General features: G+C 34.6%; 1 protein-coding gene across 1 annotated transcript; it reads left to right on the forward strand.

Moving 5' to 3' along the window:
• Positions 1–4,828: 4,828 nt before the first annotated feature.
• LOC141392925 (uncharacterized) lies at positions 4,829–5,285 on the forward strand. Its single transcript, XM_073965895.1, has one exon. The coding sequence runs from the start codon at positions 4,907–4,909 to the stop codon at positions 5,240–5,242; it is 336 nt and encodes a 111-aa protein (XP_073821996.1). The 5' UTR covers positions 4,829–4,906; the 3' UTR covers positions 5,243–5,285.
• Positions 5,286–23,559: the final 18,274 nt, after the last annotated feature.

Raw genomic sequence — 23,559 nt, forward strand, 5'->3', positions numbered from 1 at the left:
TCTTAAATCGAATTCCCCACTACAGCAATTTTATGATTTTATTCTACTATGGAGGTCGATCTAGAGACACATAATTTCATGCAATTTTTTCAATGAAATCACTCTAGTGTGGACCGGGACTAAGAACGACTAATTTCATGAAATTTTATAATGAAAGTGACGCCAGTGTGAACCGGGACATAAGGAAAGAAATCTACCAAACCTTTTTAGAAATTCATATGGGAGCAATTTAAAACTTTTACTACTTTTGCGGGTTTTACCATTTTCAAAAGTAACGGAACAGATCAAATGTAATTTTACGACATGTACGTATTTAACCGAATTTAACGATTCAATTGACATGGAATTCTTCTTGAACAGATCCTGGAATTCACACAGTTCGCTTCTGATAACAGCTGTGTCTTTTTACGTGATAATTAGTAATAATTATTATTAATGTTGCAGATTTTGAAAGTTGTATAAAGGAAAAGTTGCTGAAAAAATGTTTCAGCAACATTTAGTAAGTAAAAAGATACCCCTAATATAACTTGAAATTTTCCTTCTTGATTGGGTTTCAGATGTCAATTCTTTTGTGTATACTTCAAATAAATCCTCATTAAGAAGGTTAACCCTGCAAAAGGCTATAATATTAACATGGCCTAACGCTCATATCTCAGCTAATTTTTGTCCTATCGACTCGAAATTGTATACAACATATTCTATTCTACCTGTACTTTAAAATTAGCCAGAAATTTTTTTTCGATTTTGTAAAATTTGCGAGTGACCATAATCCCTTAAACATATCAGTTACATTCGTAACAATGTCATTCAGAATAGAAACTACATATTTCCCAAAAACATCTCCGAAGATAAAACGGGAAGACTTCGCTTATATCAATGGAAGCTTCTTAAAGACCGAACGAACTTCCTCACACCACTTATAAGGACGTTACTTCAGAAAAATATCGAGAAGTATTTTAGCCACCGTGAAGTTTGGCTCCAAGATGAACTACTCCAAAATACAACCAATATCGATCTTCACTCTGCGGTTTTGCAAATTATGAACATATTTGTGTATTTTGTTATTGCACAACTTGTGAGCTTTTGTGGACAAATTTTTTTTACAGAACAGGGATTCTCTCTTTTATTTGTCTGACCATATACAGTGACTGTCACTGAAAATGATGCAACCTGAAATAAAAAATGAATTCGTTGTTAACTTGGAAACTAGTTTAAATGGCATACAAAAATAGTCCGTTTACAGTACCGTTATACTAAAATGTTATCGGAAAACAAAAAATGAGCATTTGTAAACTGAGCATTGAAAATGATGCGCCACAATAATCGATTAATAATTTTCAAAATTTTCGCTTTTTATGCTATTTTAGTAATCAGAACCAGGAACATCATTTTTTTTATCGGAATCAATGACAAAACTACTGAAAACGATAGAGAACCTACGTTCTATGAATGTTCGGAAAGGTTCTCTCTTGGTCCGAAGGTATCAGATATGGCTGGGTTTTTGCAAATTCGAACTAGAACGGTACTAAAAGGTACTAAATATTGAAATGAGAGTCACTGAAGGAACGTGCGATAGATGTACAAAAGGGGTTTAGAAATTCGAACGGTAACTGTACGAAAACTGCTAACATGTACTAAATTTGGTACCGTTTGGTATTATGTGAACGGATAGAGCTAATAGCTTGAAATTTAGAATGAGAATCAAGGTTGAGAAGTAGGGTTGGGAATGTATATGAAAGGTACTAAATTTGGTACAATTTGGATTTGGGTGAATGGATAGAGCTGAAATCCTTAAATTTGCAATTATTGCTCTGTTCCAGAACCTGCAAGAAGCTACTATTTTTTACTACGATAGCATTTTTTCCTTTATGTTATCGGAAAAAATAGTAAAAATTTTTAGATTCTTGTAGTTCTGGAACAGACCATATGTTTACTGTTAGGTTGTAGGGTTGAAATATGGAGGTAGTTTCGGAAATTCGTACTTATGGGTACGAAAAATACTAAATTGTAATAAATTTGTATTTGGGTGGTCGGATAGAGCTGGAATCCTGAAATTTAGAATTGAGATAACTGTTGGAGTGGAGGATTGAGGTAGATTTAGAAATTCTTACTTACGGGTTCGAAAAGTAAAAAATGGTACTAAGTTTGGTACAATTTGTATATGGGAGATCGGATAGAACTGGAATCTTGAAATTTGGAATTAAGATTATTGCTGTAGTTTGGGATTGAAGTAGTTTTCGAATTTCGTACTTATGGGTACGAAAAGTACTGAACAGATAGAGCTAGAATCCTGAAATTTGGAATTGAGATTACTGTGGGAGTGTAAGATTGAGGTAGTTTTTGAAAATTGCTACTTATGGGTACGAAAAGTAATAATTGGTACCAAATATGGTACAATTCGGATTTGGGTGATCGGATAGAGCTGGTATCCTGAAATTTGGAATTAATATTATTTTTAGTATATAGGATTGAGGAAATTTTAGAAATTCGTACTTATGTGTACGAAAAGTAAACTTGGAACAATTTGTATTTTGGTGAAAGGATAGAGCTGGGATCCTGATATTCGGAATTAAGATTATTGTTGGGATGTAGGATTGAGGTCGTTTTAGAAATTCGTACTTATGGGTACAAAAAGTACTAAAATTTGATACAATTTGCATTCCGGTGGTTGGATAGAGCTGGATTCATGAACTTAGGAATTAAGATTATCTAATAAGATTGTTATAGAGAGGTAGTTTCGGAAATTCGAATTTATGTGTACTAAATTGTACAAAATAAATAGAAATAAATTTGGAACCATTTTGTATTTTCTAAAATATAGACTGGAATTCTGAATTTTGGGATTATGGTTAGTGTTAGTGTGTAGGGTTGAGATGGAGGTGTTTATAGAAATACGAGTCACGAGTATGGTAGTAAATGGTATTAATTTCAAGCAGAAATAGAGCTGTAAAAATTGGTATTAGGGTCAGTGTTGGTGTATAGGATTGAGAAATTGATGTTATTTTGGAAATACGTACTATGGAACTTCTAAATGGTTGAATTAGAATTTGGTACAAATTGTTATTGAGTAAAGTGGTTGAGCTGGGATTTTGAAATTTAGTGGGGGTATTTAGCGAACGGATAAATCAATAACTAATGGGGTACGAACTGCACTTAAATGGAATTAAAAATCAATTGAAATAAGTATCCGTAAAAAACAGTGTTCGCCATTTTCATTTTAAATATTGTTTATTTGTATTTATCTTCTTTCCGCATACGAAGTTGCGGGTAATTTGCTAGTATATGTATACTTTATAAGGTCTCCAACGAATATTTCGATGTGGTACAAAAAAAAAAAATCAACGGTGGCAAAATACCCCTCAGTAATGTTGGCGACATTTTCTGATTATTTCAGCCATGTAAAGCTTCTCTACTAGTGGTGTCTTAAGACACACCGTTCGGACTCGGCGATAGGTCCCATTTCATTGGGCTAATATGAATCGGGGTGCACTCATTGGTATGAGATCAGTCTCTCTTGTCCCATCTGGGATATATATACAAACGGAATAACAAATTTAATTATACCCTCCATAATATAGTGGAAAAAGGAAAAGGAAATTTCTAGTATTAAATTTGCTGTAGACAATACAACTGGAGTTGGGTTGCTATCCATAATCGACCCCTAAAAGACGGTCAACCACACACCGGAAGAAACTCAATATTTCCGCGCAAATTTGATTAAAAAAATACATACAAACATACATACATACATATGTATGATCCCACAACATCCCCGAAGGTACAAGGGAGACTTCTCTCGTATCATGAATGCGCGTCCATTCATATGGGCTTAATGATAACCGACCTACTATTTATCGCCGAGTCCGAACGGCGTGTCTTCGGGATATACATATAAGCCAATATTACTTACACCGCCGAAAATATAGATATTCTGGTCAGAGATTGAACCGCAAACATTCTGGATTGAAGGCCTCGTGGTCGGCCTTCAATCCAGAATGTTTGCGGTTCTCAATTTGGCTCCCAATATGAAAATATTGTAAAACTTAAAATTTTGAACGTTTCATTGAGTTGTACACTAACAGAGTGTCATGGTTATTAAAGAAGACACCAAGGGCATTAATCTAAATAAAAAAATACTAAAGCTAGTAGTCTTTAGTAGATGGCTGATGTCTTATTATTTTTCAGGCTTCAAGATTTTTCCCCACGTTCAGTAACTTCTCTATTTCAAGATTTTTTATTCGCGGAAAGGTAATGCCAGAAAATAGAGGTGGGCCCTTTGATAGATGGAATAAATTAAAAATTTGTTTAGTTTTTTTGTAATTCTTTTTTAATCATAATTATTTCCGTCTATTGTTTTAATTCACATATCAAATCTGAAATTAATAAAAAACATAAGTAAAACTATTCAATAAAATATGTACAATAAATGTTTACCCATTTCCCTTTATACGACGGTTTTCAATTGTGTTCGCTTCTTAAGTCTTTTGTTTTGTATAGTTTTGTGTACCAGTAAAATATAAATACAAACAACAAAATACTTTAGCCACAACTAAAGAAACCGAAACAACTACGTAATGGCAAAAGTAATTAGCAAATTAAATAAATGTCTTTGATGTTGTGCTACAAATGAATACAACTTAAACACAGCAGCCAACGGTAACGCCACCGACCAAACAACAATTCACTCTGTAAACTGCGCCGAGCCCAAAAACCGAAATCGAGTTGAATATGGTAAAATGAAATACCATAACGCCGAAAGTAGACCGTAAGTCAGTCGATTATCTGACGCACGCCAGCAAACAAGTTACATTCGTAGACACCACGGAGCCAAGTAACACGTTTTTGTATTAAACAAAGTAGTTTTTATATTGTCATTCACTGGCTTACTAGAGAAAGACGTTTTAATATGCAATCCAGTTCCATTTTCAACAAGGCCTTTCAAATGATTTCTGTGAAAAGTTTCACGCATGTCATTCTATTAATTTGTGCACTAAAGAGTCTTATATCGTCAACAAATGCATACGATCCAAGTGATAAGAAAATTGCTTCTGTGTTACCACCAGAAGGAATGTTTGAAGCATTCTATCCCAGAGAAGTAGATGGTGTGCCAAATGGTGCTTCTCGGCCTGCCCATGCTCATGGAAGTTTCTTCAAGCATCGAAATCCAGCATTAGTGGATACAAAAAACGCAGCTGCTTACGGATACCGTTTTGATGGCAAACGAAGATTTAATTTTGATTGATGGTAGATATCGCGGTAGAAGGTGTTAGTTATAGCTTAATTCGAAAAAAAGAACAACATGTGAAAAGTAATAAAAAAATAAATTGTATTTGGTAAATAAGTTTGCAAAGTGTTTTGAGTCATACTTCATATGTAAGTACAGCATGCAAAGTTCGTAATCGAATATCCCCTAAAAACTATAACACAATTTTTTTACTCATAGATATGTATGTACATATCTCGCAGATGAATTCAAATTTTGAATCTTTCATTTGCTAAACATAAAACTGAACATACAGTTGCGTGAAAAATAATAGCAATGCGGAACTGCTATGCACGAAAATTTCAATAATGCAGCTATAAATCCTTAAAGCAATCTGCATCAGGCGAATGCTTATAAGGTTCCAGACCTCAAGGACTAAAATAGTTTACATTAATATGCAACTATTAAGAAACACCATTAACGTTTTCTGCTCAGGAAGGTTTTTTGTGTGCAAAATAATAGCAGTACACGTAAGCCAAGTAAAATGAACATGTTAAAAGGTAATCATTTATAACTTTTTAGAGTTGGCATGTATTTTCGAATGAAAATAAGACGAAATACAGACAATATGTGTACAAATGTGGATCGTCATTGCCTTTAGTGCATCACTGCAGCACAGATGGTCATAAACATAAAAATTTAAATTTTCAAAGGAAAAACTTACCACATAGTGGAAGATATCGGTGGCTCCTTGGTGACATAATAACAATAATTACACAAATTTATTTTAATATAATACGTTTTTTTTATTACAATTTTCACAACTCAGAAAAGTATTCTTACACCTTAAAACTATTTGCATTGCTCGTAAAATAACTCACGTTCATTGTTTAGTATTAAGTGCATTTAATGCATTTTTTCATCGAATATACAAGTTTATAAGTAGTTTACTTGGCAGGGGATCACATTTCCCCGCTCAGGCCCGTATGAATGCGATTTTCTATGTTGCAAGGCTACTGACTATAGATCTTCATGGAAAGTTCCCATTTAAAGGACTCATATCGGTTATTTTCGTCATATATTTTGCGGCTGGGTGATAAATCGTGTTAATTTATAGTTTGTAGAAAAATTTTCCTCAAACAAAGATCGATGTATACTAAATGACTTCGCTCTACTGCTTAGTCTATCCATTTCCGGTGACCTGGCAAACAATAAATGCCTTCGGAATGTCTGGATTACATTGTCGGACCATTCTACTCTCGAAACAAAACAAATATCCCACACTATATTACCTCCACAACGACCAAAATCAAGGCAATACTTGTAACACCTTTAATACGCAGTAACTCTGCCAGCATTTGGAAGAGAGTTTCTCACTCCCTCGCCTAAGACGTCACTCCGGAGACACGCCAAACAAGATAAAAGATGATCGTTGGTGAATTACACAAATAATGCCTATAGCATTATTACGATTGTCTTTTATCGCGTGTGAGTCGCTTAAAAGGCGATGGTTTACATTTAATTTAAGAATTCAACACATTTGAACAAATATGGGACATTTTTCTATCTGATGATTATATGACTCGCTTTTGCAGTGGAATATCGTCAATTGTTTAGTATTAAGTGCATTTAATGCATTTTTCATCGAATATGCAAGTTTATAAGTAGTTTACTTGGCAGGGGATCACGTTTCCCCTCTCAGACCCGTATGAAAGCGATTTTCTATGTATCAAGTCTACTGACTATAGATCTTCACGGAAAGTTCCCATTTAAAGGACTCATATCGGTTATTTTCGTAATATATTTTGTGGCTGGGTGATAATATAGTTTGTAGAAAATTTTTCCTCATAGATCGCTGTATACTAAAAGACCACACTCTACTGCTAAGTCCACCCATTTCCGATGACCTGGCAAACAATAAATTCCTTCGGAATGTCTGAATGACATTGTCGGACCATTCTACTCTTGAAACAAAACAAATATCCCACACTATATTACCTCCACAATGACCAAAATCAAGCCATTACTTATAACACCTCTAATACCCAGTAAAGCTGCAAGCACAATGAAATATGCCGCTTACTTCACGCTCAATTTCATGTAAAAGAATAAAGGGGAGATACTACCTAATTAAAATGCGATCCTACATTTCTTTATTCTTTTACATAAATTGATGCTTGGATAAGCGTGAATTTCTCATTGTGTTCGCACCTTAACCCTGCCAGTATTTGGAAGTGAGTTTCTCACTCCCTCACCTAAGGCGTTACTCCGGAGACACGCCAAGGAAGATAAAAGATGATCGTTGGCGAATTACACAAACAATACCTATAGCATTATTATGATTATCTTTTATCGCGTGTGCATACACTTCTAAGTGATGCCTCAGTCACATTTGAACAAATGTGGGACATTTTTCTATCTGAAGATTATATGACTCGGTGGTGCAGTGGTAAGCATTTATTCGATCAAAAATTCATTAAATGCGCTTAATACTAAACAATGAACGATATCACAATGAAATTGTTTTGAGTTATTTTACCAGAAATGCAAATAGTTTTATGGTGTATGTATACATTTATGTGTTGTGAAAATTGAAATTCTTTAATTGCAATAAATAAACGGATTATATTAAAATACATATGTGTAATTATGTTGCTATAAAAACCAAAACGTTTTGCATAAACTGCATTTTTGTAAGGTGTATGTATACTTTTCTGTATCACTGTATGTAAAATATTTTAGGCCGTTACCCTGCGTTTACAAATGCCAGTATTGGCAAGACAATAGCAAAGTTACAAACCATTTTCACCAATACATTCATACTTTTCTCTATACATATATAAAAATTTATAAAAGTATTTGTGAAAAAGGTTTGTATTTTTGCTATTGTCTTGCCCCAGTTGTTCAATAAATAGCAATTGTCAACTTTGGCATAGTTATGTACCTAGTTACTTTACACCCAAAAATGGCACCCAAAATAGCTTATAGCCTGCTTTTGACACTGGAAATGGGCTTTCCTGCCTATCATATCAATTCACTAGTTCCAGGTAATGCGGCGTGTAATATATTGACTATTTTATAGACTACCAATGGATAGTGTAATCGACAATGTTTCTCTCTTGTAATCTCTTTTCGACATTTTTTCAAAGACATAGAACTGTAAAGACTGGAAAAGATACATAATGCGCAAATGTTTATGAAACAAAGTATATAAACATTTTACCAACAACAGGGCTATGTTAATGATAAAAACCCCATTAAAGCGTAATTCGACTTATACAAATTGTAGGAAAGCAAAAAGTTGGACTCGGGATTGTATTCCATAGCAGTTTCCAGTTCATTGAATATGAACTTGGCGGTTAAAAACGCCTGAAATGGTAAACTACTTAACAGAATGCTGTTATGATATCGTAACAACAGAGCTTAACTCCATCTATTGACATTTGTTAACAATTGAGTTTTTCAATATTTATGTATTTAATAGCTCATTTAGACTAGCCGTAAATCCTCGACTGGATTTAATAAATCCAGTACAAATATCATTGCATTTAGATATACATTTTGGAGGATTTAAATGGCAGTCAGCTGATTTTTGTTCATAGCACAATTACCAAGGTAAATGCATCAGCCCATCTGATCGAATTTAAAACGTCAAAAGAATTTTTTGTAAATTGAATTCGTCTCAAAAAACATGCGTCAAATTACAAATTTATTGTTTAATATTGAAAATGTTAGCACATTGTGCTACTAATGCTAACTAAAGAGCAAATAAAGAATTATTTTAGACCTCATAAATATTAGTCTTGGTTGACTAAAATCAACTTTGTACATCAAAAAAAAAAAAAAAAACTTAATTGTCCCGCCTTGTTTACAATTTTTTATATTTTAAATCATTTTTAGTGTAGCAATTCACCGGTGCATCTACCTTGTTTCTTGTGCCAGCTTGCAACTTTTTGTATTTTCTAGCAACATGTTGCAAAAAACAGAGTTGTATACGAGGATCTATGCCAGATTTAAAACAAATCCACTCAATAGGAGGATTTATGTTTGTATGGGAAATCTGGTAGGTTTTGGCTGGATTTAGCAAATAAAACCTGATAATGGGCTAAATCCGGCTAATGATTTCATATCTAAATGACCTATAAATCTTTGATTATTTCTTTTTTTTAACAAAATATAAAAAAAATGTTCTGTCATATTGTTTATTCATAATTAAAAAACGTATTTTGATGCGTTTGTTGTGCAAAAATTTAAGATGGCAAAAAAGAACGTGTTACGAGCTAAATCGTATAAAGGATGAACAATTTAAGAAGAATATTTACAGTATATCAGTGGTAAGTATTGATATCTATCTTGACGGAATACATTATCGCGTCATATAATTAAACTTGTATACATTTTATTTCAGGAACTTTTAAATGATCTGAAGGACACACGAAAAAAAACATTCCAAGGACCAAATAAACATAAGTCGCTGTATCAAGTAGTAACGCTGTATTTCTAGTATCAAGAATCAAGATGGACCTGTCATATCCATAACTATACAAGATTATATTGTAATTTGTAAAATTTTTGCACACCATGCAATAAAATAAAGTGTGGCTAATGCATACATATATGCATTTATCCATTTATCTGACTTCAACTTACTAGTAATTTTGGCTATAATTTCTGACTACCGAATTGACTGGTTACTGGTAATGCAATGAAGAGACGATTGCCTTCACACGACTATCGAATTGGGTGGTTACTGGTAATGCAGTGAGAAGACAATTGCCTTCATAGGACTATCGAATTGGGTGGTTACTGGTTATGCGGTGAGGAGACAATAGACCCCTTCCTATGACATCCCCATGTTAAACTCACCAGTCTATAACATTGCGAGTAGATTGGGTGGTAACTAGGGGTGTTTACCAGTAGCCAGCAAAATTGCTAGTTATTCCCTAGTTACCCGAACAACTGGGGCCAATACTGACATTTTTAAACGCCGGGTAAGACTTGATGTATACAAATATATTGAAATATTTTCACAAAATATAAGGCCAATGCCTAAATATGTCCGTATATCCAAAGCGTGTGTGGTGAAAAAATTAGAACACATGTATTCTTATGAATACTACCGAAATACGTCGAGCGCATTCAATTGCAAGTTGAACAAATTGAACTATGACAGACCGTATAATGCTATGTTTACATTTACGAAATCCACTCGATTTCATCTGTCAAATCCATAGGTTAAACGTCAAATGAAATCCAATGGATTTCAGATGAGATTTCATTTGACGTTTGAGCTATGGAATTGACAGATGAAATCGAGTCGATTTCGTAAATGTAAACATAGCATAATATGTTTTGTATGTACAGTGTCGGCCAAACCAAAACACCCCCTCTGCACATTTTTTTAAAATGATCTTTTTTTAAGAAAACTATGTTATAAATTTAATTTTTATTTTTCTTTTTATTTATCTATATCTTTATAATTGGGAAAACATAAAGTGAGGAATTCAGAATTTAATAAACAAAAGTTAAAATTCAAAAAGCATTTTGGGTCGGAAATATAACCGAACAAAACTAAAGCACCCCTTACTTGGAGGTACAACAAAAACTATTGAAATCAATATTTCGTTGCGTATCTTCTACTCTGGAAGACACAAGCACATTTTTTAGGCAAAGAGGATACTATACTATTAATTATTGCAGGCGAAATAGTTATTTTTCGGTAGATAGCGATAATTATCGGTAAGTGCTATTCTGTACACTTATTTTACTGATTTTTTCTGTATATAAAGTCGATAACTACCTAAAAGTATCGTTAACTTAACAAAAAAAGTAGTCGCTAACTTACCGACAGAAAGTACATTCACATTCCCAACAACAAATTGTTAAAAACAAATATATTTTGAAGAAAAATAAAGCAAAAAAGAAGTTATTTATATCCGTATAATATTGCAAATTTCCGTTCCGAGAAATTACGAATGTGGCGACATACGAAGGAAACTTTAGTGATGTTATTTTTTTCTGATATTTTGCTTGAAAGTGATACAATTAATGAATAGACAGCGGAATCCTATGCAAATGCATATATGGTTAGGATGGTCGTAGAGAAAATCTGATTAGACAGAAACTCGTTTTATTACAAAATAAAACGAATTAGGCCCAGAAATTTTTGCATATCGTGCATATTTTGACATATTTGTACATATCTGCATAAAATGAGCATATCGTCACCATAAATGCCGGAAGACGTAACCGACATGAAAATCGAAATTCGTTTTTTGGTGGAAACTGATACATTAAGCTAAAATACATGCTCTGGCAAAATTTCAAAGTTCTGCGTTTAAAAATAGCGATCCTATTCAAGAAATGCCAAAAGACGTAACAGCATACTGTAATTTTCATAAAACACAAAAGGCGTAACCCACATTATTTGAAAACAAGTGAGCCAAGGCTATAATCGGGTCGGGGCCGACTATGTGATACCCTACACCACTACCCCTGTTCATAAGCTTTTGACTAATAAAATTCAAAATATTAAAATTGGGATAGCTTAGCGCCTTTGCTCTGAATGTCTTCATTAACACAGGCCAATTTTTTTGAAACGCATTTAAGTGCATCGACAGTACAACCCAAATAAAAAATGGAAAAGTGGGATGTATGCCAACCATCAATAGGCTTCTTTCTCTGTTAGACCCCATCAACCCCCAAAATGTTGTTTGACCACCTATGACAACCTACTTCACATCGTTGTAAAGGTGATATTTTCTACTTTCCTTGCCAGGTTTTGCTTTCGATATACCTCCTACAGAAGGGAGATATTAACTTTGAAATAAAACGTTGGTCTTCTTTCCAAATATTTTTTTTCACATTCCGACCCCTGACTAATATCCGACCATTATCAAAAATCAAGAGGTTTTTTCCTCTGTGGGTCGCCCAATAACACCCAAAATTTCGTGACGATCCAATTAAAATTGCGACCTGTAGCGTGATTTCCAAAAAAGTGGAAAAATGGAATGTATTACCGACTATTGCGATATCTCCGTTATTTGGATACCTACGCCAACCTGCTTTACATCATTGTAATGATGGGATTTTTTACTTCCATTGTCAAACTTTGCTTTTGGAAGGTCCCAAACCAAAGCTGTGATATTCGTCATTATTTTTAAAATCGCAAAAATGAAAAGTTGTCTTCTATTAGCGGCTTTTGCGATATATTCGTTGTTTGACCACCTACGACAACCTACGTAACATCGTTGCAAAGGTGATATTTTCTACTTTCATTAGCAGGTTTTGCTTTTGATATGCCCCTTTTAGAAGCGGAGATATTCGCTTTGATATAAAACGTTAAATTTTTCTCCAAATAAGTTTTTTGCCCATTCCGACCCCTGAATATTATCCGAACATCACCAAAATCAATAGGCTTCTTTCTCTGTAGGATCCCCATTAGCCCCCAAAATTTCGTGACGATCCGATCAAAATTGCGACCTGTAGCGTGATTACAAAAAAATTAAAAAATGGGATGTATTGCCGACTATTGTGATATCTCCGTTATGTGGCCACCTACGCCAACCTACATTGCATCACTGTAAAGATGGAATTTTCTACTTTCATAGTCAGGCTTTGCTTTTGGAAGATCCCCAACCAAAGCTGTGATATTCGTCATTATAATTAAAATCGCAAAAATTAAAATTTGGGTTTTATTTGCGACTATTGCGATATCTTCGTTGTTTGATCACCTACGAGAACCTACTATACATCATTAGAAAGGTGATATTTTCTGATTTTATTTTCAGGTTTTGCTTTTGGTATACCCCTTATAGAAGCTGAGATATTCGCTTTGGAAAAAAACGTTGTCTTTTTATCCACATAAGTTTTTTTGCCCATTCCGACCCCTAAATATTATCCGACCATCACCAAAATCAATAGGCTTCTTCCCCTCCGGGACCCCCATCAACATCCAAAATTTCGTGACGATCCGATCAAAATTGCGACCTGTAGCGTGATTACAAGGTTTAGATGGACAGACGGACAGACGGACGGACGGACGGACTGACGGACGGACACACATAGCCAGATCGACTCAGCTCGTCGAGACATTAATTTTGGTATATATAAGTATGGGTCTACGACCATTATTTCGATGCGTTACAAACTTTTTGGCCAAAACCAACTTATAATACCCTCCCCACATAGTGGTGTAGGGTATAATTAAACAGCAGTACAAACAATTTAGTCTTTGATTTTTGCAGCAATTATAATGCCAGAGGGAGGGTATTTTGAGCTGATTACGGAAATGTATAATTTCCTTTGGGACGGATCCGGCTATCCGGTTATTTGATCCAAAAGTCCGGATTAAAAAACCGGGTTAGACCCGGTTCTACTGAACCTATTACTACAAAGTGGGTGTCGTTTGGAAGCTTATAGAAATACCTATCACATGGCGTGGTTATTTATATTTTAATCGGTTCGACTCTTATGCGGCTTTTTTCCCTATATGTTTAATTCGACTCTTATGCGGCTTATTTCCCTGTATGTTTAATTTGACTCTCAGATGACGATACCTCATGACTGGTGATTCCGTTTTAAAAATTATAAAGTCCATTCTTGTTGCTAATTTTTAAAGCTACAACTTTTACTTTAGGCTGTTTTTGTAACTCGAATAACTTTTTGCACCAAAATTCAGATTTGTGGGAATTTTGGATATTTCCCCTTATACGCAGGTCATAGCCAAAACCCAGGTTTGGTAACATGTCGAAAGTTTTAATAAAAAGTGATTGAAGTGTCTAATTGAAGATGATGTCTGAAGACCGACCTATGCCATGATTTAAATAAACCTCCCAAGAACAACAAAAAAGTAAGTGGTTATTTTGAAGACAAATGGCAACAAAAACTGATGTACGTGACAAGTCTTATGAGACGTTGACCCGAAAAGGTGTATATGCTCAAAATTTTCGTCGGTCTAACACAAAGATGTTTTTTTAAAGACAACTACGATTATAGTGTAAGTTTGCCGAAAAATTTCTTATCAACCCGTGGTATAACATATATAATGGCTTGAGATTGAATAAACTCAACTGCTTTTAATGATATTCAAATAGGTCCAGAGAAAAACGCAACTTTTCTGTATTGTTTACTTATGCAAATAGACAGGAGATCCAATAAACTGCAAAAATTAGCGTTTGATCCGGAGATCTTGGGGCAGTGGGTCCTCCTTAGATGTACGCACAGAGGCTTAAAGTTTCAAAAAAGAAATGTCAACACCTGCTAGACTTAAAACACTTAATTCCAAGTGATTGTCATTACATTTATGGCAATTTTTATTTATTAATTTTTTATTTATTAATTTTTAATAAATATCGCGGTCTGAGACCATTTTAAAACTGGGAGTCTATTTCCTGGCTACCACATTTACTTCTTATATTCCTCCAGTATAACTTAGGTGTCATTTCCTGAGTATTTTCGTCGTCTAAAACCTCTATACAATTGATTTATATTTATACAGTGTTTTTTTTAAGGATATTGACTTCGTAGCCTATGTGTATACATTTCACAGACGTGAAATCGAAAAACATAAAATAGACATTGATTTATATAAATGTTATAGCCTACGAATAAGACAAAATGGAATTTAAATCTATTGGTTGCATAATTGCGCGAGTACAATACAACAATCCCTAGACCTACCTGTGATTTTTAATTTTTTTTTTAATAATTTATTGAAATTCTAGGTTTTCGGATTTATTATTTTTAAAACGCTTAATCTAATCGAAAAGTGACTAATGTAAATATTGTAGACAGAAGACTTATCTATAAGTTCGGCCTTTATAATTCGTTTCCTAGAAGGAACCATTCTTGAGATATAGTTGTTCTAAAAAACATATGATTTTAATTCACATATAAGGGAAATATGCACATACACAGACGAACCGGCTAAAATAACCGAAGTAACCGGGTCTGTTTCCCCAAAACATTTATGTTTCCTTGAAGAGCGAAATTATACCTATCTTTTAAAACAAATTCCAACAAAATCGGAGCGTGTTTAGTAGAGTTATTTCATGTTAGAGTAATTTTATGCAAAAATAGCCCATTTAACCCACATGTGTAATTGAAAGCCCAACGGGAACGAAGGTAGGGTTTGTTGCGCTGATTACGGATAAATATAGTTTTCACGGTTGGCGGATCCGGAAATACCTAACACATAGTGTAGTTATTATAGTTGTGTATTGTAGATAAATGTTAAATCTACAACTTGTACTCGAGTCGGCTTTTGCTAAGTCTTACCGTTTCTGAGAAAAATTAAAAAAAAACTGAATAATGCCTCCAAAAATGACCTTTGTCCCCGAAAAACTTTTTTGCTCACATGGGATCGATGAGCACTTCTTGGACGTTGCTTCTAATGGTAAACCCTAGTTCTCCACCAAAATCCAGCTTTGTGGGAAGTTTTGCTATTTCCCATTTATACGCATGTCTATTTTGACTGGCCTATTTAAATGTTAAAAAAATTTTTAGGTTAAGTATTCTTGGAATGCATTACGTGCTCCTAATGGACATTCTCACTAATCATAGTGCTAATGAATTAATCCTTTGGAGGAAAGGAACACTCAACATTAATTGCAGTGCTGGTTGGAATAGACAGTTCTCCTAATTGTGATCCATTGATATATCACCGTTAAGATTGGGAATTGAACCCAACACCGCCAGATTGTTAGTTAAAAGTTCGCTTAGCCGCGTAGGCCAATCAACAAGTTCTAATTTAATTATAATTTTTCATTTATTCTACTTTCTTCAAATTTATACTCAATAAATTGTGGGTTACGTCGTTTAGCATTTCAGAAAAATACAATACCAAAAGACGTAACCCACACAGCTTCTAACATTCTGGAAATAAATTTAATTTTTTTCCAAAAATATATTTCTTCTCTGTCTTAAAACAAGATACTAAAAATGTTCGATATTTTATAACACCGTTTTCATTTTATAACGTTTTTTGCTTCTCCTGTAAAGTTTTATTTTTGTGGGTTACGTCTTCCGGCATTTATGGTGACGATATGCAAAACCATATGCAAAAATATATTCTAGGATTTATGGTCTAAATATCCCACCGAAATTGCTGAAATTTGGTATTAAGTCTTCGTTAGGGGTATGCAACTTTACAACTGAAATCTGTGCGCATAGGTCCACGTCTTCATATAGCCCTCATAGAACGGTACCTACCGATATTCGGTATTTTGAAAGTTGTAGCCTCAATATCCCACCGAAATGACTGAAAACTGGTATTAAGTCTTCGTTGGGGGTATAAAACATTCCACCTGAAATTTGTCGGCACAGGTCCACGTCTTCATATAGCTCCCATAGAATGGTACCTCCCGATTTTCGGTATTTTCAAGGTTGTGGCCTCAATATCCCACCGAAATGACTGAAATTGGCAATTTGTGTTCGCTGTGGGTAAAAACTTTCCACCTGAAATTTGTCGGTATAGGTCCACGCCTTCATATAGCCCCCATAGAACGGTACCTCCTGATTTCTGGTATTTTGAAGGTTGTGCCCTCCATATCCCTCCGAAATGGCTAAAATTTGGTATTAAGTCTTCATTGGGGGTATAAAACTTTCCACCTGAAATGTATCGGCAAAGGTCCACGTCTTCATATAGACCCCACAGAATGGTACCTCCCGATTTTCGGAATTTTGAAGGTTGTGGCCTCAATATCCCACCAAAATGACTGAAATTTGGCATTCTGTCTTCGTTGTGGATATAAAACTTTCCACCTGAAATTTGTCGGTATAGATTCACGTCTTCATATAGCCCCCATAGAACGGTACCTCTAGATTTCTGGTATTTTGAAGGTTGTGCCCTCAATATTCCTCCGAAATGGCTGAAGTGTGGTATTAAATCTTCCTTGGGGGTAAAACATTTTCCACCTAATATTTGTCGGTTTAGGTTCAGGCCTTCATTTTTGAAATATTTGTTGCATACGAAAATATGCAAAATGCATAAATTTTGCATATGCAAAAATTTATGCATTTTGCATAATTTTGTATATGTCATATGTTTCGATTGCAATGTAATCAGAAGCCAAAAATATGCCCAGTCCCAAAATTTGACATAAATCGGATTAAAAATAGGGGTTGCATAAAATTCCGCTATCTATTAGTCCCGGGCCACACTACAGTCATTTCACTGAAATTTTGATATGAAATTATGCGTCTCTAGATCGACGTCCATAGTAGAGTAAAACCATAAAATTGCTGTAGTGGGGAATTCGATTAAGGAACACCTAATTTCATGAAATTTTTTAATGAAATTCACGCTAGTGTGGACCGGGACTTAATGAAATATGGGATGCACTTCAAATTCATTCGCGATCATGTAGAATTACTGGAGCACATCTCGAAGATAAGTATGTATTAGAATTTGGATTTTTGGTTTTTAACAATGTCTTATGTGATGCATACAAAGCATTGCTTATGAATTCATAAAGCAACGAAAATGTCATATATGGATGACTTGTGGAAAACTTGGAATTGTCGGTACCACGTCAGACAATCTAATATATAAAAGACAATGTGTGTATGTTACTATGTTTGTATGTTCCGAATAGACTCAAAAACGGCTGAATAGATTTTCTTGAAAATTTCAGATAATGTACAGGGAACACCGGTGGTGAAAATAGGCTATATATTTTTTGCATTTCGGAGGGGGCGGGGTACCTCCCCTTTGCACTATTTTTTAAAAACGCTATTTTAACAAAACTGACAATCCTATCGGAGAGAAAATTAATTTGCGAGACAATGGTTGTTGTGTCTCCGATCCTAGGTACTCATTTGGTGCCTAAAGACCCGGCCACGCCCACTTTTTTAAATAGCTAATATATCAAAAACTGCTTAACCGATTTTCTTGAAAATATCAGAGAATCTACTGGGAGGACCCGTGGTGAAAATAGGGTATATATTTTGTTGAATTTCGGAGGGGGTGGTGTACCTCCCCCATGCCCTATTTTTTAAAAGCGCTATTTTAACAAAATTGACGGACGTATCGGAGAGAAAATTAATTTGCGAGACAATGGTTGTTGTGTCTCCGACCCTAGGTACTGATTTGGGGCATAAAGACCGGACCACGCCTACTTTTTTAAATAGCTTATACATATATCAAAACTGCTTAACCGATTTTCTTGAAAATTTCAGAGAATCTACTGGGAGGGCCCGTGGTGAAAATAGTTTATATCTTTTGTTTAATTTCGGAGGGAGCTGGGAACCTCCCCCATGCCCTATTTTTTGAAAACGATATTTTAACAAAACTGACGAACGTATCGGAGAGAAAAAATAATTTGGGGACAATGGTGGTTGTGTCTCCGACCCTATGTACTCATTTGGGACCAGACCACGCCCACTTTCTAAATATCTTATATATCCAAAACTACTAAACCGATTTTCTTGAAAATTTCAGAGAATGGATAGGGATGACCTCTGGTGAAAATAGGCTATATATTTTGTTGAATTTGCCCTATTTTATTAAAACTCTGTCTTTGCAAAACTTACTAATGTATGGCTTAGAAAATAAATTTGCGAGACAACGGTGGTTGAATCTCCGACCCTAGGTACTTATTTAGGGCTTAAAGACCCGACCATGCTCACATTTTTAAATATGTTATATCTCTGAAACTACTGAGCCGATTTTCTTTAAAATTTCAGAGAATTTACAGCGATGGCCATCATGAACACCCGTGGTGAAAATAGGCTATATATTTTTTTTGAATTTTGGAGGGAACGGGGGACCTCCCCCATGCCCTCCTTTTTTCAAATCCTTTTAGCACGCCCATTTTTTAAATACGTTATATCTCCAAAACTTCTGAACCGATTTCCATGTCATTTTCAGATGATGTGCAGGGATAGTCCCTGGTGGAAATATGTTATATAAACTTACAAACGTGTCCGTATCCCCAACCCTGGGTACATATTTTAGCCGTAAGACCCGACTACTCCCGATTTCGGGAATATGTTACAAATCAATGGAAATAACAGATGTTATGCATAACGAAGCTTTGATCTTATTGGAAAGGAAGTCTTTAGATTAGAAGGCAACATATCGATAGCTATAGCTTCATCAGGTATACATTATAAGAAGGTGCAAGGACTGACATTCTATTGATTGAATTGCACACATGCAATATTAAATGGAAATTATCATCTGGCACGAATGTACGATGGCACATAAAAATTCCCAAGAAGCTTTAGAACGATTCTTGAAGGATTTAAGAGCACTTCATGTTTAGATTTCAGACAAACACTGCCAGTTATACTATTCCAGCAGATGAAAGAAGATATTCAAGTCATAAGTTAACATACCGCAAATTTCATATAGACACCATAATTTCTGAAGATGTTTTATTTATAGTCACTTGCTGATCCCGACTAATTGGCGACGCAAGAAAAATATAATTATCTTAAGAAAAGGTAACATAAAACTGTTTCAAGGGCCAGCAACGCGGACCGGGCCGGCTAGTACAATATATATTGCACTATTACATTAAATTTCTCACACAACATAAATAGCCTTTACCGGCAATCATTTTTTATGTTTAATAATAAAGAAGTGTCTCGCGGAATTAGAAAATAGTATCTACTGGATCCTTTTTCTTAGCGTCTTACAATATCATTGATAATTATTTATTTATCCATTCCATTTTTGGTAACTAAAGTGATGAAACAGTTTTAATGTCATTGTAAGGTCAGGAATTGTTGTTGTAGCAGCATAGGATTGATGATGGATAGACAGCAGCTGGCAGAAACGCTTTTAATTTCGGGTCAATCCGGTAGAAAAATCCGCTGCAGTGGGATTGTGTAAGGTCAGAATTGTTGGAGATAGCTTCACTGAGGACACCACGGAAAATCAGAGGCCATTTGATATGAATATTTCTATGTCGGACCATTTACAATGTGCCATACGTCACAAATTTTATTTCGATCACAGCATCAAAATACACATTAATATTTTATTTTCATGATTTCATTGTAGTAAGTACATTCATATTGTATGTAGGTAAATATAAAACAAGTAAAAGTCTATAGTCGGACGGAGCCGACCATGGGATACCCTATACCACTATCCCTGGACAATCGCTCTCCACGGAACTTCTTTTCAATGATTGTGAAAATTTAATTATCAAATATAATAGATGTAATGTATAATACTTATGACCAAAACCAAAAAGTTATCTAGCATGACAAAGACATTTTTGTAGCAGGAATGGAAAATTTAGTTCACACAAACTAAAATGTAATGAAACTCTTATGTAGTACTACTACTTCCGTTGTTTAACCGCTACGTTATTGAAATGTTTACCAATTTCACACAAAAGTTTCAGTCCATTTAACCCGCTGATCTTCACTTTGGTTTGTACGCTTCTTCTTCATCATAAACTCAAACTATGTTTAAAATTTTTCGGGTTAATATTTTGACCTACAGAGCCTCCAGAAAATTGGTTAAAATTTTGTTTTTGGTCCATTTAATCCCCTGAACATTTCACGATCTTCACCAAATACTAATCATTTCTATTGTGGCCCGAACCCAACCTCCTTAAAAATTCGTTATAATCGGTCCATAAGTGCGCCCTTAAGCCTGTTTACAATTTTTAATGGACGGACACACATCGCTAAATCGCTTTATCTCGTCGAGATATGAATTTCGGTGTTACATAAACTTTTGGAGAGACAATAAGTAGCATGGGATAAAAATGTGGTTCTCTACACAGAAACCATGTCCTCAAGGAATTAAAATATCGACAAAAATTAAATTTTTATATTTTTCATATAAAAGTAATGGTCCATTTCACCCGCTAAAGAATATCAGATCATCATTCAAAATTGAAGGCATCTTTTTCGACCTATACTCTTACCCGCTGCAAAATTTCGTGACTATTGATGTATAATTGCGACTTCTAGCGAGTTTATTATTACACTACAAACAAATAACGGAATATATTAGGCTGTAACTCTGTTATCTGATCATGCACACCAACATAATTGGCATCAATTGAAAGGTCAAGCGTTCCACTTTCAAGTATATCTCACTTGTCCGGAATGTCACTTCCAGGAATTAAGATATAAGCTGTATATTAAAAATTTTCACAATTTTCACACAAAAGTTTTGGTCCATTTAACCCTCTAAATATTATCCGATCGCCATCTCAAATTGCAAGCTTCTCCTTTGTGATATATTCTTACCTTATTTAAAATTACGCATTGATCGGACTATTATTGAGACCTACAGAGCCGCTAGAAAATTGGATAAATATTATGTTTTTGGTCCATTTCACCCGCTAAATATTTCACGATCATCACCAATAAGAATAGGGATCTATTCTGATCTGAACCCGACCTCCATACAAAATTTCGTAATTGCGGCCTGGAGCGTGTTTACAATTTGTAATGGACAGACGGACGGACGGACACACATCTCTAAATCGCTTTATCTCGTCGAGATATGAAGATTGGTATACCACATTGGGGGTCTCCGACGAATATTTCGCGGTGTTACATTAATTTTTACCAAAACAAACTTATAATACCCTTTCCACATTGTGGTATAGGGTATCAAAATACTTTATTTAATGACATTACACAACCGGCCTCTTGTGAAGCATCCAATTCAATATGTGACAAACCAGTCAGATTAAGCTTTGGACAAAAGTTTCTGAATGCAAAATCGAATGTCCATTGAAACCCATGCACAAAGTTTGCGAATTAGGGTTGCCATTGAAGAGCCTACTGCAAAAATCAAGCGACAGATGAGAAACATCATTATAGTTAAGTACAATAACTTGCATTTCCTTTTGAGATTGTTGTACATCATTTTCGGATAACAAACTTCTCAAATTGTAGAATACAGAAGACTCATTGCCGATCTGTTTTGTTATATAAAAGGGCTAAAAAGATATAAAATCTCTATGTCACATTATGCAGCCAAAACATATTCCGTGAATGATGATTAACATGGATATTTGCATTTTGTGTAGGGAATTCCCACAATTGATATTTTGAACAACTACTTGAAAATATAAATATTTCACGTTCTAAGATTAGACAGTCTGGTACAAATGGTCCTGGAACATTCATTTCTAAGGGGGGAAGGTAAAACCAGATTTTCGCCTTTTCATTTAGTTGAATAAGACCATGTTTATATTATAGCCTTTTGCAGGGTTAACCTTCTTAAGCTGAGTACACATTGCCAGTTTTGAATGACAGCTTTGTTGGTGCTTGCTAGTGTGGCCGTTCATTTTTGTCATTCATCATGCAACCACAAAATGTTTTGTGGTTGCTGGACGGTTGGACAGTTATCGATAACTGCGAAATATCGACATTCAAAACTGACAATGTGTACTGCTCTTTAATGAGGATTTATTTGACGTATACGCAAAGGAATTGACATTTGAAACCCAGTGGGTTTGTTAAATCCGGTTATATATAAACGTACTATAAGCTCTTTCTTGATATCCATAACCAAACATTTACACATATGCATCACCGCAATCAAGTGGAAGTTTTGCGATTTCGTTTATTATTCATCTAAAAATCTTATAAGATGTTTTATTGATTCTATTCGGACTGATTACTTGCCAAATTTGTCTGTCTGTAGTGCGATTCTCTAACTCATTTACCGAAATTATAAGCATTTTAATTTTACCGAATTGTCGGTAACTCAAAAAATTTGTAGAGAATCGCACTACAGGTCTTTTCCAGAACTGCAAGAATCTACTAAATTTTTACTAGTTCTTCGATAACATAAAGGAAAAAATTGATATCGTAGTAAAAAGTAGTAGCTTCTTGATTATTTTAATTTGTGACAAAACGTTCCTTAATTTATTTTTTTACTTTTTCTATATTTACAGATATTTGTCGTTTAGACTTATCGATTTTTACAACCATAAAGCTGGGTACACATTAGAGCTGGCAAAAAATCGATGGCACTATCGATAAAATCGATTATATTTTAAAAATTAAATATCGATAGATAGTTTTGCCTATCGATATTATCGGAACAAAAATTCGCAGCCTAAAATTCATTGAAATAAATAGAAATTTCGCTGCTTTTCGGTTTTGTGTGTGTGAGAAAGTAAGTCCGTAGTTACACGTACACATTTTTCGGAAAAGTAAAATGCATTTTTTTAATATTTTTGTAAAATAGAAGCAATTGTTTATTCTCTTTTACATTTCTGTGAACTACTTGTGCAAAATGTCAAGAAACGCATTGACATTTCCGCCATTTTCATCTCCAAATTAATGGTGTTGACAACTTAACGATAATATCGATAGCAATCGATATTTTAAAATATTATATCGAAAAAATCTAATTTTGGGAATAT

The sequence above is a fragment of the Musca autumnalis genome, unplaced genomic scaffold, assembly GCF_047663935.1.
Source record: "Musca autumnalis isolate F117 unplaced genomic scaffold, ASM4766393v1 scaffold_2, whole genome shotgun sequence".
In the NCBI taxonomy this organism is placed as follows: Eukaryota; Metazoa; Arthropoda; class Insecta; order Diptera; family Muscidae; genus Musca; species Musca autumnalis.

Excerpts from the sequence above, each read along its gene's own strand:
- LOC141392925 (XM_073965895.1), top strand. The coding sequence starts at position 4,907 with ATGCAATCCAGTTCCATTTTCAACAAGGCCTTTCAAATGATTTCTGTG.